Consider the following 13,828-nt stretch of genomic DNA (forward strand, 5'->3'; position numbering starts at 1 on the left):
AATCCCATGAATGGCCACACATGGCCATTTTGCATGGCAAGCCATATGGCTCTCCATGTGGCCATTTGCGTAGAACCATGCAAAATGCAAATCCACCCCATGTTGCTTATAAGTAGCAACAGAATGGGGAATGGTTTAGATAATGCATATGATGCATTTGTGTGCCTATGTACGAATGTGCGTATGTGTATTAATATTTGAATTGAAAAGTCTTATTCGAATAGTTCCGTTAATCTACTAGTTGTGAGAATTGCACTGGTTGTTTCCTTCGAGAGTTGGCCACTAGCACCGCTGATATCGAAGACTCGTCGACGGAGTCGGTGTGGATACCGGTAGAGACGTCACGCGTGGGGCGCTCAGTCGACGAATCGATATTAACTAGGTACATTTTATCAACTTCTATTCTTATAGTAGGTTTGAGACTTAGTTTCACGGGTATGAAATTTTAAATTTCTCCTTTTTCTACCTTTCTGTAAGTCCCGTGAAACTAGCAATGCTAAATTTGATAGATAAATGGCGATTTGTGCTATGCCGTGCTAATTTCAAAAAGTGTGCTAGGAGGTGAGAATGGGCTAAATTCCGCGTTAGGGGAGCTATTTTTTCAAAAAAATAAATAAATAGAAGGGTTTGGCTAAAGAAAACAATTGGAGAGGGAGAGGGAGAGGGGGTTGGACGTCGACGGTCGACGACTTCAAAGGTGGGACCGAGGTCACCGTTTGACGCCCACATCCCCTTCCTCCATGTCCGGCAGCTCCGTTCCCATCCGCCATCTTTTTTTAAAAAAAAAATTTGAAATTTAATTTTCATTTTAAAAATGTCAAATCAATATTTTGTGACACATGGCATTGTCCTACTGGCATCAAAATCTACATCAACCTCCTTTGACAGAAAGGTGATAGTAGAATTAAATTGGTAAAAATGTGAAATGTTAAGTATTAGAATGGCCAAAAAAAAAACAAAGATTTTGGACAAAAAAACAAAATTGCTAAAAGTTAAGGACTAACAGCGTTTTTGATTTTGTGGGCTTGAACTTTGGTTTTGTCTGGGTCTGGATCAGGAATTAGGCCCATCAGGCCATTTTCCAAGTTTGCTCACCAACTTAAGCAACAATATCAAAACTAGTTACTACACAATATCTCCTCCACATGACCACCAGCTACGTGGTCTGGTGGTAAAATTCCAAGCGCTCAATTTAAACATCACGAAATTCAAACCTCACCGTAAAGGTAAAGCTTGACACTATGTTAATGTATTATGGAATGGCAATGACTGGCCTATAATGCTTAATCCAATGAACCTTTGACTTAATTCACTAGTGTGTTGGTGGAACAGCGGTGAACAAATTGAGTTAAATCTCAGCGAACTATGGTTAAAAAAATATTTTCTGACGGTTAGATTCCCTTAGTTGGAACAGCCATAGCAGGCTAATAACCCGACCTAGCCTTTAATGCAGCAAAAAAAAAATCAATGATTAATGAAAATTTTCATGTAGTAATAAACACAACAGTTCCCACTAGACAGCGTGAATTAGTACAACTCTCATCCGAGAAAAATCTGATATAGGCAATGACCTTCAGTCTTGGTCGCACAGGAGGAAAATCTGTAGCGAAGGACGTAGAACGGTAGTCTTCCACAATGCCTGAGTGCCGAGAAGAACCTATGGACTCAACCTTTTGGTTCACTGTCTCCGCATAAACTGAAGCTTTCTCAGATCGATAAATATCATCCGCACAATAAATCAACTCATCAGATATTCTTCCTTTAATGGATCTCCCAGAGTAGCTTTCGGGTAGGAGCAGGAGGGGCCAGCCCAGGGATGTCCCGAATGTCCTTGTTATTAGGGTTTACGAGCTGAAAGGAAAAGAAAGTTGAGGCAATTTGGGAGATATGATTAACGAAGCACATGAGGTTAGAGACATTGTCTACCTTCACAATGATGATTGCTATGACCCCAACCACAATGAGGAATAATAAAGCCATGATACACTTGTCAGTTGCAACCTATAAAGGAGACAAAGACTAGTTAATCATCACAGATCCCCCACTGAACTTACTTTGTCTCCTTGGAAGAACTAATGCTCGGTGAAGTATGAAAAATAAACGAGGAGAATATGCAGAAATCAACCTGCCTACCAATTTCCTTGACTAGCTTGGAAGCTTTCTTTATGGAAAAGTGGATAGAGTCCAGTTCATTGACAATCCTGCTCATTTGCTCAGTCTGGACAGACAAGCAATCGGCTTGGATTATGAAGCATTTGATGGAATATAGAGCGAAAGAGACTGGATTAAAATTTTCAGATTATGTATGATGACATACCTGAGCCGTTAGAGCTGCTGCAGTCTCTGTCCCGACATTGACCGTGTCCTGAACAGTCTGTTAGAAAGCACAAAAAATGATATATTTTCTCAAATGGTGAAAGTAGTAAGATAACCCTGGTTGATTGTTAACTGACCTTGATCAAACGAGATCAAGGGGTAGAAAAACATCATCTATAAACAAGTAAGATCCCAATCCCATGAAAGGTTTCTAAACCCTCAACTTTGTAATAAAAAGGGAAAGAGCTCAGATCTCCAGTCACACTGCAAACACATCTAATATGAAGAAGCGGACCTTTTTAGACCTCTCAATGGCTTGATCAGTCTCGTCCATCATATGGTTTCCCTGATCCATAAGCTGCTGATTTGTCATTGCTGCATAGATGTATAGATCATATGCTCAGAAAGACTTTCAATATGATGAGTTGAAATCTGATATGAACCTTTGTTTAGGACTCGAGTATGAATCAAGGCATTCTCTTCTTATTCATGAAAGAATCTACATTTGCAACAAAGAACCATGAACATACATGATGCCAGCAAGCCATTATCCTCGCGAAACCCTTCGTTAGGCCCATCGAAGAGATCTATCCGTTTGTTTTCAAGATTGGTCGCGTATCTGTATAATCATTCAGTGCAAAAGAGTTCAAAAAAGAAAATTTGCAAATTGCAAGGCTAGAGAAAAAAATCCAATTGAAAAGATGACGAGGCAGATTCTAAAAGTAGATAGAACATGAGTTAATATTTTCAAAGAAAAGAACAACAACACCGTTCAAGTTGAATTTCAAAAACTGGAGATCCAGTCATAAACTTATCTACATGCAGACATCTATTACATAATTTCTGAAAGCCAACTTACTGCTTTTTAAGAGCAACATATGAATTTAGCTCTTTAACCTGCAAAAGACATGCTGAAAACAATTAGGGAACTTGCTGCCATATATTTTGAAAGAGCATGATCAGCACTAGAAAAAAAAAAAAAGCCTTATCAAGAAAAGTTAGAAGATTCAAACCAACCATCCCCTGTTTTTTCTCATTGAGCATCTTGATAGTAGCTGGATCATTTCTACTCTCCAAGTCCTTTACTTCTCGGTCAAACTCTTTGATGAGCCTGGGAAGATTGGGAGAGAAAAAAGTTATTTCTGACCATAAAAGAGAAAGGAAACGGAAGCAGCATCTAGCATACAAAAGTGCCACTTCCGGGCAAGAAAAGATTATACCCTTTGTAGGAAATATAGCAATGAAGCATAACTGCACAGCATGAGTCCTTTTGGCAGGTTAACTGATAATATTTTTATTCACGCACTAGCTATGAGCTGCCATAACCAGAATTGAGCCATCCCTTCTGGGTTTAAAGTCCCTCTTAGGACCCATCACTGGGTCCAGAATGCAGACGGTGAGAACAAAATAAAGGACCGCATTTGATTACCAGAATGGCTAAACCTAAGAAACGAGATCAACTGGTTTGACTTGACTTGACTTGACTTGACCCCTTGTTGTGATTGAAGAGATCTGTTGTAACCCAGGATCATGTCCAAAAGCAGTGGGAGTTTGCCTCCATATCATCAATCATCCATCCATCCATAAGAGTTCAGATATATCGTCTCATCCTTTCCTTTGACAAAAGAGGAGCAGCTGCTAAATACGAGAAAAAAGGAGCAACATTTCATCGCCATTACCTCTTACATTCCTTCATCTTCCCTGTGAGTTCTTCCAGCTGTCTACTCTGCCGATTCGCATCCTTGATCTTCTCCAGCTTCTGGAATCCATTTCTGAGCGAACAACCACAATAATGCTTCGGATTACACAACACATCTGTTTCGCAAAACGCAGCGACTGCGAAGAACTGAGCTAATAGCTCTAAAGCCATGGCATTTATCAGAGAGAGAAAGAGAGAGAGAGAGACGAGGGACAATCTTACGATAAGGCGCGGAAGATGTCGGCGATCTGGCCATCGATCTCTGCTAGATCCTCGCTGATCACAGACAACGGATCCATCTCAGACGGCCAAACCCTCTGAACCTCACCAGCTCAACGAAGGCGCTCCTTTCTGAAAACCACGCGCATTGATCGGAAATCCTCCAAAACAGCCGCTGCAGCAATCGACGCAAGACCTCACAATGCAGCTCGAAACCGCCGGAATTCCGGCTCGCAGAATGAAGGGGGAACGGGAGAACGCGCAGTGAGCTCCGGACTCGTAGAAGAATGCCGACGACGACGAGGAGAGGAGTCCAACTCGGTGTCACGATCCGATCGGAGCAATGTATGGAATAATAAACAATGGCTTCTTCTTTTCTGATAAATTATGGAAATTATTATTATTATTTTTTAATTTTTTAATTCTTTTTTGAATTTATGGGTTGTCGTTTGGTTGCGGCTGTGTGCGCGAGAGAGAGAGAGAGAGAGAGTGAAGGGAAACGAAGGGAATGGGGGGAAGCGAAGGGAAACCGCTAAAATCGCAATTGTCGCAGAGGATGCGTGACGTGGGGTCCACCCACGCGTCTCCCTCCGTCTGTCTCGTCTTAAATTGTTGGGGTTCCATTTCATTTCACCTCCCATAGTTTTCCATCGCTTTCATTTTGCTCCCTGTGAGCTAATTTATTTATTGAAATCGATAAATTAGTTGGCGGTAAGACAACTACACTAGGTAAGACTATCTTAAATTTTCTCTTAATAATTGAAAATAAAAAAAGATAAGTCTAATCAAAGGAATAACTACCACAATTTGACATTCCGACGTCCAAGTCAGCGATGTGTCTTGAGATTGAGTTTTGTATAAAAAGATTTACACAGGAAAAGAACATACTAGAAAGAACAAGATACATGAATGAAACTGTCTCGAACGTATTTGTGTTACGACATGTTGATGTGGTCACTCTAGTATAGATACTTGGCAAAAAAGAAAAAAGAGTATAGATATTTAACACTTTATCACATTACTCATTTAATCATTGGCATATCCTTTATGTGATTTATATGGTCCTTGAGAGTCGAGTGTTTGAAGTGATTTATCCTTTCAAATTCAAGAAAAAGGTCTTAATCCACTTCCATAGTAGCCTTAGGATGCATCCACATCCTTCTTTGATAGAGAATTGCTTGGGCTAGTTTAGATGGTCGAACTCCCAATCGACCAACGGCGCTTAAGGTGAGGAAACTTTAGCTTATTTGATTTCATAGTAAGATTTTAAAATCCTACTTTAACTTAATTCTACCCACAACAAAACAAAATAATAACTTATATAAGGTCAAATAGTATACCCTATTTATACCACTCTTTTTTCACAACAAAACAAAACAACTCATATAAAGTCAAATGGTGGATCCCATTTATACCACTCTTTTTCAAAATCAAAATCTGATTTTAAAATCCTATTTTGAAACCAAACGCAACATTAATTTTCAACTGCTATGGAGTTTGTTCTACATTTTCAGGCGACTCACCGGTGTACTTGCATTGAGCATGTAGGTCATGCATTCATTAGATGAGCTGCTGGTAAACACACTAGGCAAGAATAAAAGATAGAAAATAATAAGGAGCGAATTGAGCCAACAAGTCGACTTTGGGGGGCAATTTGAAATTAAATCCTTGCTTAGGGCAACCTCTGACGGTCTGAGCGGGCCAAGTTGGGCCAGAAAGCCCAATAAGCCCATAACTCAAGCCGGATCCGCCTGAGACCGATCGAAGCGTTTATATGCGGAAACGGTAGAAAACCCTAGCTAGGGTTCTTCCAGTCCTCTCTTTGTGCCTGCCGCTTCTCTCTTCGCAGTTCGAGCAGTCGTCACCTTCAGCAATGGTGCTTCCTCTCTCTCTCTCTCTCTACCCCTCCCCATCTGTGCTTTGATTCGTTCCTGTTTATTTTCTTGAACTCTGAAGCTTGCATAATCCGTCTTTTATGAGCTGGATTTTGCGTCGGCGAGTTAGTTCATGGTTGAATGCATCGTATTTGATGCTTATTTTCTAATCCGTGACGCGTTTCCGAGAAAAAAGAGAGGGCTTTCTTTGTGAAGTGAGCTAATTTGTGGGCGTTTGCTATGCAATTTTTTCTTTTTTTGGGTAAATGGTATAACTTCATTGATAACAAAAGGAATTTACATCAGAAACCAGTACCATTTACCCCTGTACAAAGCAGAAAGCTAAAATACTCAAATCCACCCCCCCAAATCAACTAACTGCAGTATCAAAATGGCGAAACATACGCCCCACTAGAGTAGAGTTTACAATTTTGCATGAGAAGCTGGGAAGGACGGACAACTTCGCTTGCACATCCGAGAGGATCTTTCGAATTATGACTGCTGAAGACGAGACCTGCTTTTGCTATGGATTTTGATTGCAAGGTGTTAGGTTTTGCTTTCTCGTCAGCTCAGTCACAAGTTTTATTGAAAGGATGGGAGCCCTTTATTTGATGGGAACCGAGAGCTATTCACATTAATTATTTTAGTCCTGTTGCCCTGTCGTAGATTATGGATGGAAACATAGTAATGGGTCGGCTCTGTATAGTCGAGATATTCAATGGAGTCGCGGGAGTCATGGCATATTTTGCCTCATTAGAGTTGATTCTCTTACATGTCTTTCTTGTGTTGACAGTATCTTCTTGAACTGCGTTATACATGTCACCTTTGTGCCTGCATTGGATTTGAAAATCGTATTGGATGATAATGATGATATTTTTGGTCTTTATGCAGGCCAAGAGAACCAAGAAGGCTGGCATCGTCGGAAAGTACGGTAGGTTCCAGCAATTCTTATTCCAACTTGCTTTAGAGTTTGAAATGAGGAGCCATATGATCCTGTTATCTATGCATTAGGGGACCTGCTTGCGTATCTGTGTAATGAGTTGGTGTTACTTGTACCTATAATCCGATTGGTATTCTAAGGTACAGTTGACACGTTTCGGACAAGGCTATTGATGTGGCATTAAATTCTCAGTGATGTAACATACCAGATTAATTTGTTATTCATAACTTTTGAAGTAATACATGCAGTCTTCTTGATTGCCTGAAATTCAATCAAAACTTTGATAACTGGAGCCTCTTGGGTGGAAGTGAACTTCATTATATCTTAAAGTTGGTGGAGAGACTCTGGAAGAGCTGTTCTTTCTATTAAATTCAAAGTGTACTTTGTTTTGCGAGAGATGCGGACTTATTAATCGAAGCTCCTTCTCAATTGTAGGAACCCGTTATGGGGCAAGTCTGCGTAAGCAGATTAAGAAAATGGAGGTTAGTCAGCACAGCAGGTACTTCTGCGAGTTCTGTGGGAAGGTATGCTCTTGCAAATTGAGATCATTTTCTTCCACTTTCCAGTTGAAGCATTATTTTCTTTTGAGTTATCCTTGGAGGAATGTCAGTTAATTGATAGTGTTAATGCTGCAGTACGCCGTGAAGAGAAAGGCAGTGGGAATCTGGGGCTGCAAGGACTGTGGCAAAGTCAAGGCTGGTGGAGCATACACATTGAAGTAAGACGCATTTTTTGGGCTATAACATCCTTTTACTCCTATTCATATGTGAATTTTTCTTCATCCATTCTGGCAATAGTGTATAAATATTTCTCTCTTACTAATTTGTTTCTTGATTTTATTCTATAAGCACTGCGAGTGCTGTGACAGTTCGGAGCACCATTCGGAGGTTGAGGGAGCAAACCGAGAGCTAAGCGGCTTATTGTCCTACCTATGTTCCATCTTTTGCTATTTAGAATTTTCAATGCTGAATGTCTTGGTGAAGTTAACCCTCTTTCATTTGGGACTTGAGTTGGATGTAACGAATTTTGGATGATCAAGCTATTATGTTATGGTTGGAGGATCTTGAGTTAATTATAACTTCTTGTTAGTGTCAGAATCCTGAGCTTCTCGATTTCCTGTTTGTGAAGTTTGACCCATTTTTTGGAGGCAGAATGCCCCTTGAGGTTTAAAAATCTCCGAGACTAACGCAATGTAAAGGAAAAATGTCTTCATCTAATGGTAAGAATGTGTAACTTCGTATTTTCCTTGGGTGGTGATGATTGATGCCGTAAGCAGCCAAGCAAGCTGACCAAAAACATACTATTAATTTCATCCACTAATTGATCTTCGTATATGTACATGTGATGGAGCCACTGGGCTTTGAATGGAAAGAAACACGACAACTATGATATGTATGTAACTAACAGACATACGTGAGGACTCATCCTGCTCCTTAAATGGCCAATGATCAAGAAATGACCAAGAAAGGTTCCAGGAAACCCCCATTGACTTAACTCTCTCTCATCTCCCTCTCATACATTGGGAGGAAGTAAACAAACAATAAAGGTTTTCTGAGGAACTCTGCAAAGGGCAGCAAATAAAAACCTCACTTTTGCACTGTTCCTCATTTGGTTGGTCTCGGCTCTAGCTGGTTCATAGGAAGATCAGGCGACAGGTATTCGTAGATCATCGCTTGTACTGTTACGATACATCCGGCTCTGAACAGCTTTAACTGCTGCAACTCTTGCTGCGTTTGCGGACTTATTAGCTGCTCCAACAGCTTTATTCACCCTCTCTTCAATCTTCGCCATGTTCTGCGCTCTTTCAGCTGCTTGGCGGGCTTCCTGATGGTGCAAAAAGAAAAATGGATCATCTATTAGTGCTTTTCTATAGGGAAGTTCTTAAAATGGAAAGTTAAAAGTAAAAACTCAGTCGCGCTTAGGACTGTTACTAGAATTATTCAATCCTGCAATTTCGGGCAAGTTCTGGTTATTTATGCTATCTCAAGGAAGGCTAGTGAAACCAAAAATCACATCTGTTTTTCTATCTAAAAACATAAGGTTCTAGCCAAATGTCAGTTATGCCTTTGCTATGTATGAAAATTGTTCTAGGAGAAGTTATGTGGAGGAAGAGCTAGAGCTCCTGCTTATTGTTTATCAAGAACCCGGCAGAAAAAAACACCGAGATTTTTTTTTTAAGACTAATCCATCCACTGAAGGGTGATTTCTACTTGTAGAAGAGCATAGCAAAAGCATTCGAAAAAGAGTAGCATCAATGATACTAGTTCTCATCATTGAGCTATCTGTTTTACATTCTAAATACAGACATTGCAATGAATTATCTGTCAGAGTTGATCTTGCAGTTACCTGGACTGCATTAAGAACTTTCGAATGAATCAACTCATAGGGTGAACTGGCATCAGCACTTGGTTTGCTTGGGACCTCGAGAACTCCATTCTGCCAGTGACCATATTGGGTCTCTCCATTTCTGAAACTGTACATTCCAAAGCCCTGCCTCCTTCCCTCATGCCACGCTCCCTCATATCTGTGCCCATTTCCAAACTGGTATACTCCAAAACCATGCATCTTGTCCGCAAAATATTCTCCAGCGTAAGTGTCCCCATTTCTACAAATACGTCAGGAAACGAGTTAAGAGAAAGGAAATATGAAAAACGAGGAGCAGAAATTGCATTTTAGCGACAAAATGTCACTTCGACTCCAACAAAGTAGATATTCTGCTCAGCCTAAATCAAACAGTTACTGGCTACTCTCAATATTAAAGAAAGACGATAAGCATCGAGGCAGAGTCCTTTTCTGACTAATCCTATGGACTGCATTATCTTATTCTCTAAAATGTAAGAAGTATCTAAATATAAATCAACTCCTCCAGTATGAATTCATAGAAGCACTATTCGACATCAAATATGAGTTGTAAAAATCCTCATTCTAATCGAGAGGGCCCGAATAAGACAACTTGTGAGCTTAACAGAGAAACGAGAATCAAATTATAACAATACCACATCCATTGGCGTAACCTCTACGACTAGATCATCGATCACCGATACAGAAGACTGCAAATACTTTACCTGAAATGGTAGTGCCCGAGCCCGTGCTTGACACCCCACTTGAACTCTCCGCAATACGTACTCCCGTCCACGCAGTTGTGGACCCCGCAACCGTGGCACTGCCCGTTAGACCATTCCCCTGCATAAACATCCCCCGTGTAGAACCGATAAACCCCGACTCCGTGCCTCAAACCTTGCCTATACTGCCCTCTATACTTGCTACCTTTAGCCCATGTCTCAATCCCATACCCGTCATACTTCCCATCAATCCAATCCCCCTCATACCTCCCACTCTTGTAATAGTGATAAACCCCACTTCCGGAACACTTCCCGCCATGAAACTCGCCCTCGTAGACGTCCCCATCGCTGTAAACCTGCACCCAGGACCCCGAGCTGGGGGACTTTGGTAACTTGGGCCCGCACCCAATTGACCAGACCACCGGGGGAGGAGGAGACTGGGTCTTCGGAGGAGAGGAAGGAGCGAATTTCGCGGGCAGTGATCGGGCGAGGAAGAGCCGGATCGAGGGCAACCGAGGGAGGGCTAAACTGAGGGATGTCAGCAGCGCTATCAAGAAAGCTATCACTGGGATGACCTCCAGGGGGAAAGAGAGGCGAGGGCTGGACATGAAGAAGTAGAGGAGAGGCACCATTAAAAGAAGCAGCCGAGCGCGGCAGGAGCAGAGGCAGAGCTTCGGGGACGGGTTAGAGCAGAAGAAGTCAACCCGGTGGGGGTAACCCGATTGGAAGGAGCTGAGAGAAGATGATTGAGCGGGCGATTGGGACGTCACAGACCTCTTGTGGGCAGTCGAGAAAGCGGCTTTCTGGGCAGCAGAGGAGGGGCTTTCATTGCCGAAATGGGATCTTCTCGAGCTTTCGATCTGAACACGGAGATTCTGCAACTCGGGGTGGTTGGCGAATCGACCGGAAGGGAAACTGGGCGGAGTGCTGGGATTGGTTCCTTCCCCGATCTGGAACTCAGCTCTCTGTTGATGCATTTACAAGAAAATGGAATCGAATTCAATTCAATTAAAAATCCTCCCTTTTCTGCTGATGGGCTGCTGATTGATGTATCATGGATGTGGGTTTTTGTTCTCCAGTGGTGTTGAATCAGTGTGCCGGCCGAGGTGGTCGGAAGCGAAGCTTTGGAGCTGCGGTGTCTGTTGGGTGTTTGCGCTGTTTTCCGGTTTTAGCTAAAAGGGCGACTCCCACTGGTTTGTTTCCTGGCACTTGCAGATGGAGAATCAGAGAAAACAGAGCAGATGGATGGAAGGATTTCAAGTTTTGGATGATGAGACCACGGAGGGTATTATTTATAACCCCGGTGTTTAAGTGATTTCACGGAACTGCCACTCCTGCTCCAACAAGAAGTATGTTCTCCTCACCTTTTATGTGCTGAGGCAAAGTCTTATCCACTATTTTGATTATCGCATGGGAAAGGTAATTAAGTATCGTATTACATGGAAAATAATTGATTGGATTAACAAGATCATCTTAAACCACCCTCTCTCCCACTTGACATAGAAAAGGAGCATTACTAATTTTGTGTCCATTTTAATAATCTCATTCATCTACCTATTCTAAATTTAGAGTGTATTTGGTACGTGAAAATCTATTCACATTTCTAGGAATATGAATTATTTTCTCAGAGCCCACTAGATTCTCACGTCTGGTTGGGTTGTAGAAATTCATTTTCCCACTTTCACATATAACACAGGGCGTGCTGATTGAAATTATCTTGATGTCAACAAATAATTTCTAGCCTCTCTCATAAACTAAAAGCCGTCTTATGCATCTTAGTTGTCCAACATTTTCAAGCTATACGAATAATGGAAATGTATGATTATTACATATCTTTCTAGCATTCGGGTAAATCGAACGATTTTGAGTCGAACAATATCACTGATGTAGGTCTGAGTTTATCCAAACAATTCAATCAAGAAAACAAGTAACGTGGACATTGGATCCACAATTCACGCAGTAGTTAGGATCTAACTTGAAAATATGTCAGGATATTTTTCCCAAAGGAGCCCAATTTTTTCAATTTTGGTGAAGTAATAATATCCTTTCCGTGACATGAGAAGAAGGCAATGGCAAATGTGAAAATGCTAGGGAAAGGGGAGGGCAATTAGGTAAAGGCCGGGGAGGCTCAGGTTGCAGTCGCCGGTTAACCCATTCGCCGCAGTTTGGACTACTTGCCCTCTGCCGGGATCATCTTTTTGTTCCCTTTAGGGTACGTTTGGTTCATAGGATTAGAATAGACATGGAATAGAATAGACATGGATTAGAATAGACAGGGAATAAAATATAAATTCTAATGAAATTTTTTTGTTTGGTTGGAGGGAATAGCAAAACTGAGAATTATAATTCTGATGTTTGGTTGGCTTGAATAAGGAATAGAAAGAACAGGAATATGATAAAAAGACATAAATGCCTCTTCATATAAATATAATGGATTTTTTTAAGATAAATAGATAACTTTAATGACAATTTTTATAATTAATAAAAAATAAACACTTCAAAAAATGTAAAGAAAAGTAAATAATTTCTAAAAATTAAAAAATTTAATTAAATTACTGAAAATTGTGTTTATTAATAAAATTAATTATTTTAATAATGTAATAAGCATAATTATCTATTTTTATAATTAAAAAAATATAAACATTTTAAATAATTGAAAATTAAATAATATTTACAACTTAATATTTTTAATTAATAAAAAATTTCAATTATTAAATAATTTGTGAAAATTAATTATTTTAATTAATTTCGCCGCCCTCCAACTTCGCCGCCCTCCTAACTTCGCTGTCCTCCAACTCGTTGCTATCCTATTTGGTGCATCCCAGCAGCACCATTCGTGGCCTCTAGCACCATTCGTCGCCCCAACTTCGGTTCAGAAAGGAATTTTAATTATTTTTTTTAATAAATTTGCGAGGAAATCCGAAATTGGGAGGAAAATTTCCTCACAAAATTGCAAGGGATAATGGTCGATGCAAATCTAGTGAACATAAAGGTACATTCTCGAGTGAATATGATGAGAAATAGATACAGTGCAATGTTCATCCCAATATAGTTACATATCAACCTCCTATCCAAACACGATATAGCTACAATTTCATTTTTACTCTAACACCAATTTCCCAAAAACCTCCACGAACAATGTAGCAATTTCTCAAAAAACTCCACGAACAAGTTTGCCTTGTTGTCTTGCTTCAGCGATTCGCAAGGAAATCCTGCACCATTTCCAAGCGATATTCTGGCTTGATACCAAAGAAAAGTATGATATAATTCGGATGGTTACCGAACTTTTGAATAGCCATGCGAACTTGTGCTAAAGTCATATCATCAACATTACGAAGAGCTCTCAGAAGTTCAAGGAACTTCTCTTGATAAATGTCCGAGTGAACACTCTTTGAGATCATCATGCAAGCTTCTTTCATTTCGGTTGCCATTGTATTCAAGCTCTGAGAAATTGTGGAGAAGTCAGATTCACCCTTTTTCCTTTTTTTTCCCAAAGAAGCACTTGCCGTTGCATCTGTAGGTGGTTGATGAGCACGCGAAACATCTCCCAATGTAGGGGTATTGGTATTGCCATTGGCAGATTCATTTGGGTTTGAATGATTCACATCCGCTTCTTCGGCTACTCCAGTTAAATCTTTAATCTCGAGCTCTTGCAGAATATCTTCAATAGCTTGAGCATCTTTTCCAGTAGCTCGATCCTTCGCATATATCATAGATA

At 40.5% G+C, this 13,828-nt stretch overlaps 3 protein-coding genes across 4 annotated transcripts; 1 reads left to right on the forward strand and 2 right to left on the reverse strand.

The window, feature by feature from the left end:
* Positions 1–1,448: 1,448 nt before the first annotated feature.
* LOC116199387 (novel plant SNARE 11) lies at positions 1,449–4,734 on the reverse strand. Its single transcript, XM_031529723.1, has 10 exons — positions 4,238–4,734; positions 3,996–4,088; positions 3,334–3,427; positions 3,176–3,213; positions 2,847–2,935; positions 2,612–2,691; positions 2,318–2,374; positions 2,126–2,218; positions 1,927–2,001; positions 1,449–1,851 (listed from the first exon to the last, which is right to left on the reverse strand). Exons 1-10 carry the CDS (start codon positions 4,312–4,314, stop codon positions 1,762–1,764), a joined length of 786 nt encoding a protein of 261 aa, XP_031385583.1. The 5' UTR covers positions 4,315–4,734; the 3' UTR covers positions 1,449–1,761.
* A 1,240-nt stretch (positions 4,735–5,974) lies between these two features.
* LOC116214650 (60S ribosomal protein L37a) lies at positions 5,975–8,142 on the forward strand. 2 transcript variants are annotated; one of them, XM_031550065.1, is made up of 5 exons: positions 5,975–6,110; positions 7,000–7,039; positions 7,484–7,572; positions 7,684–7,766; positions 7,897–8,142. In XM_031550065.1, exons 1-5 carry the CDS (start codon positions 6,108–6,110, stop codon positions 7,958–7,960), a joined length of 279 nt encoding a protein of 92 aa, XP_031405925.1. In that variant the 5' UTR covers positions 5,975–6,107; the 3' UTR covers positions 7,961–8,142. The 2 variants fall into 2 exon arrangements, with proteins under 2 accessions (XP_031405925.1, XP_031405916.1); XM_031550056.1 differs by lacking the exon at positions 5,975–6,110 and having other exon boundaries at positions 6,994–7,039.
* Positions 8,143–8,331: 189 nt separating this feature from the next.
* On the reverse strand, positions 8,332–11,385 carry LOC116214644. Its single transcript, XM_031550046.1, has 3 exons — positions 10,114–11,385; positions 9,395–9,653; positions 8,332–8,872 (listed from the first exon to the last, which is right to left on the reverse strand). The coding sequence occupies exons 1-3, from the start codon at positions 11,085–11,087 to the stop codon at positions 8,693–8,695; spliced, it is 1,413 nt and encodes a 470-aa protein (XP_031405906.1). The 5' UTR covers positions 11,088–11,385; the 3' UTR covers positions 8,332–8,692.
* Positions 11,386–13,828: the final 2,443 nt, after the last annotated feature.

The sequence above is a fragment of the Punica granatum genome, chromosome 1 (assembly GCF_007655135.1).
Source record: "Punica granatum isolate Tunisia-2019 chromosome 1, ASM765513v2, whole genome shotgun sequence".
NCBI classification, from domain to species: domain Eukaryota; kingdom Viridiplantae; phylum Streptophyta; class Magnoliopsida; order Myrtales; family Lythraceae; genus Punica; species Punica granatum.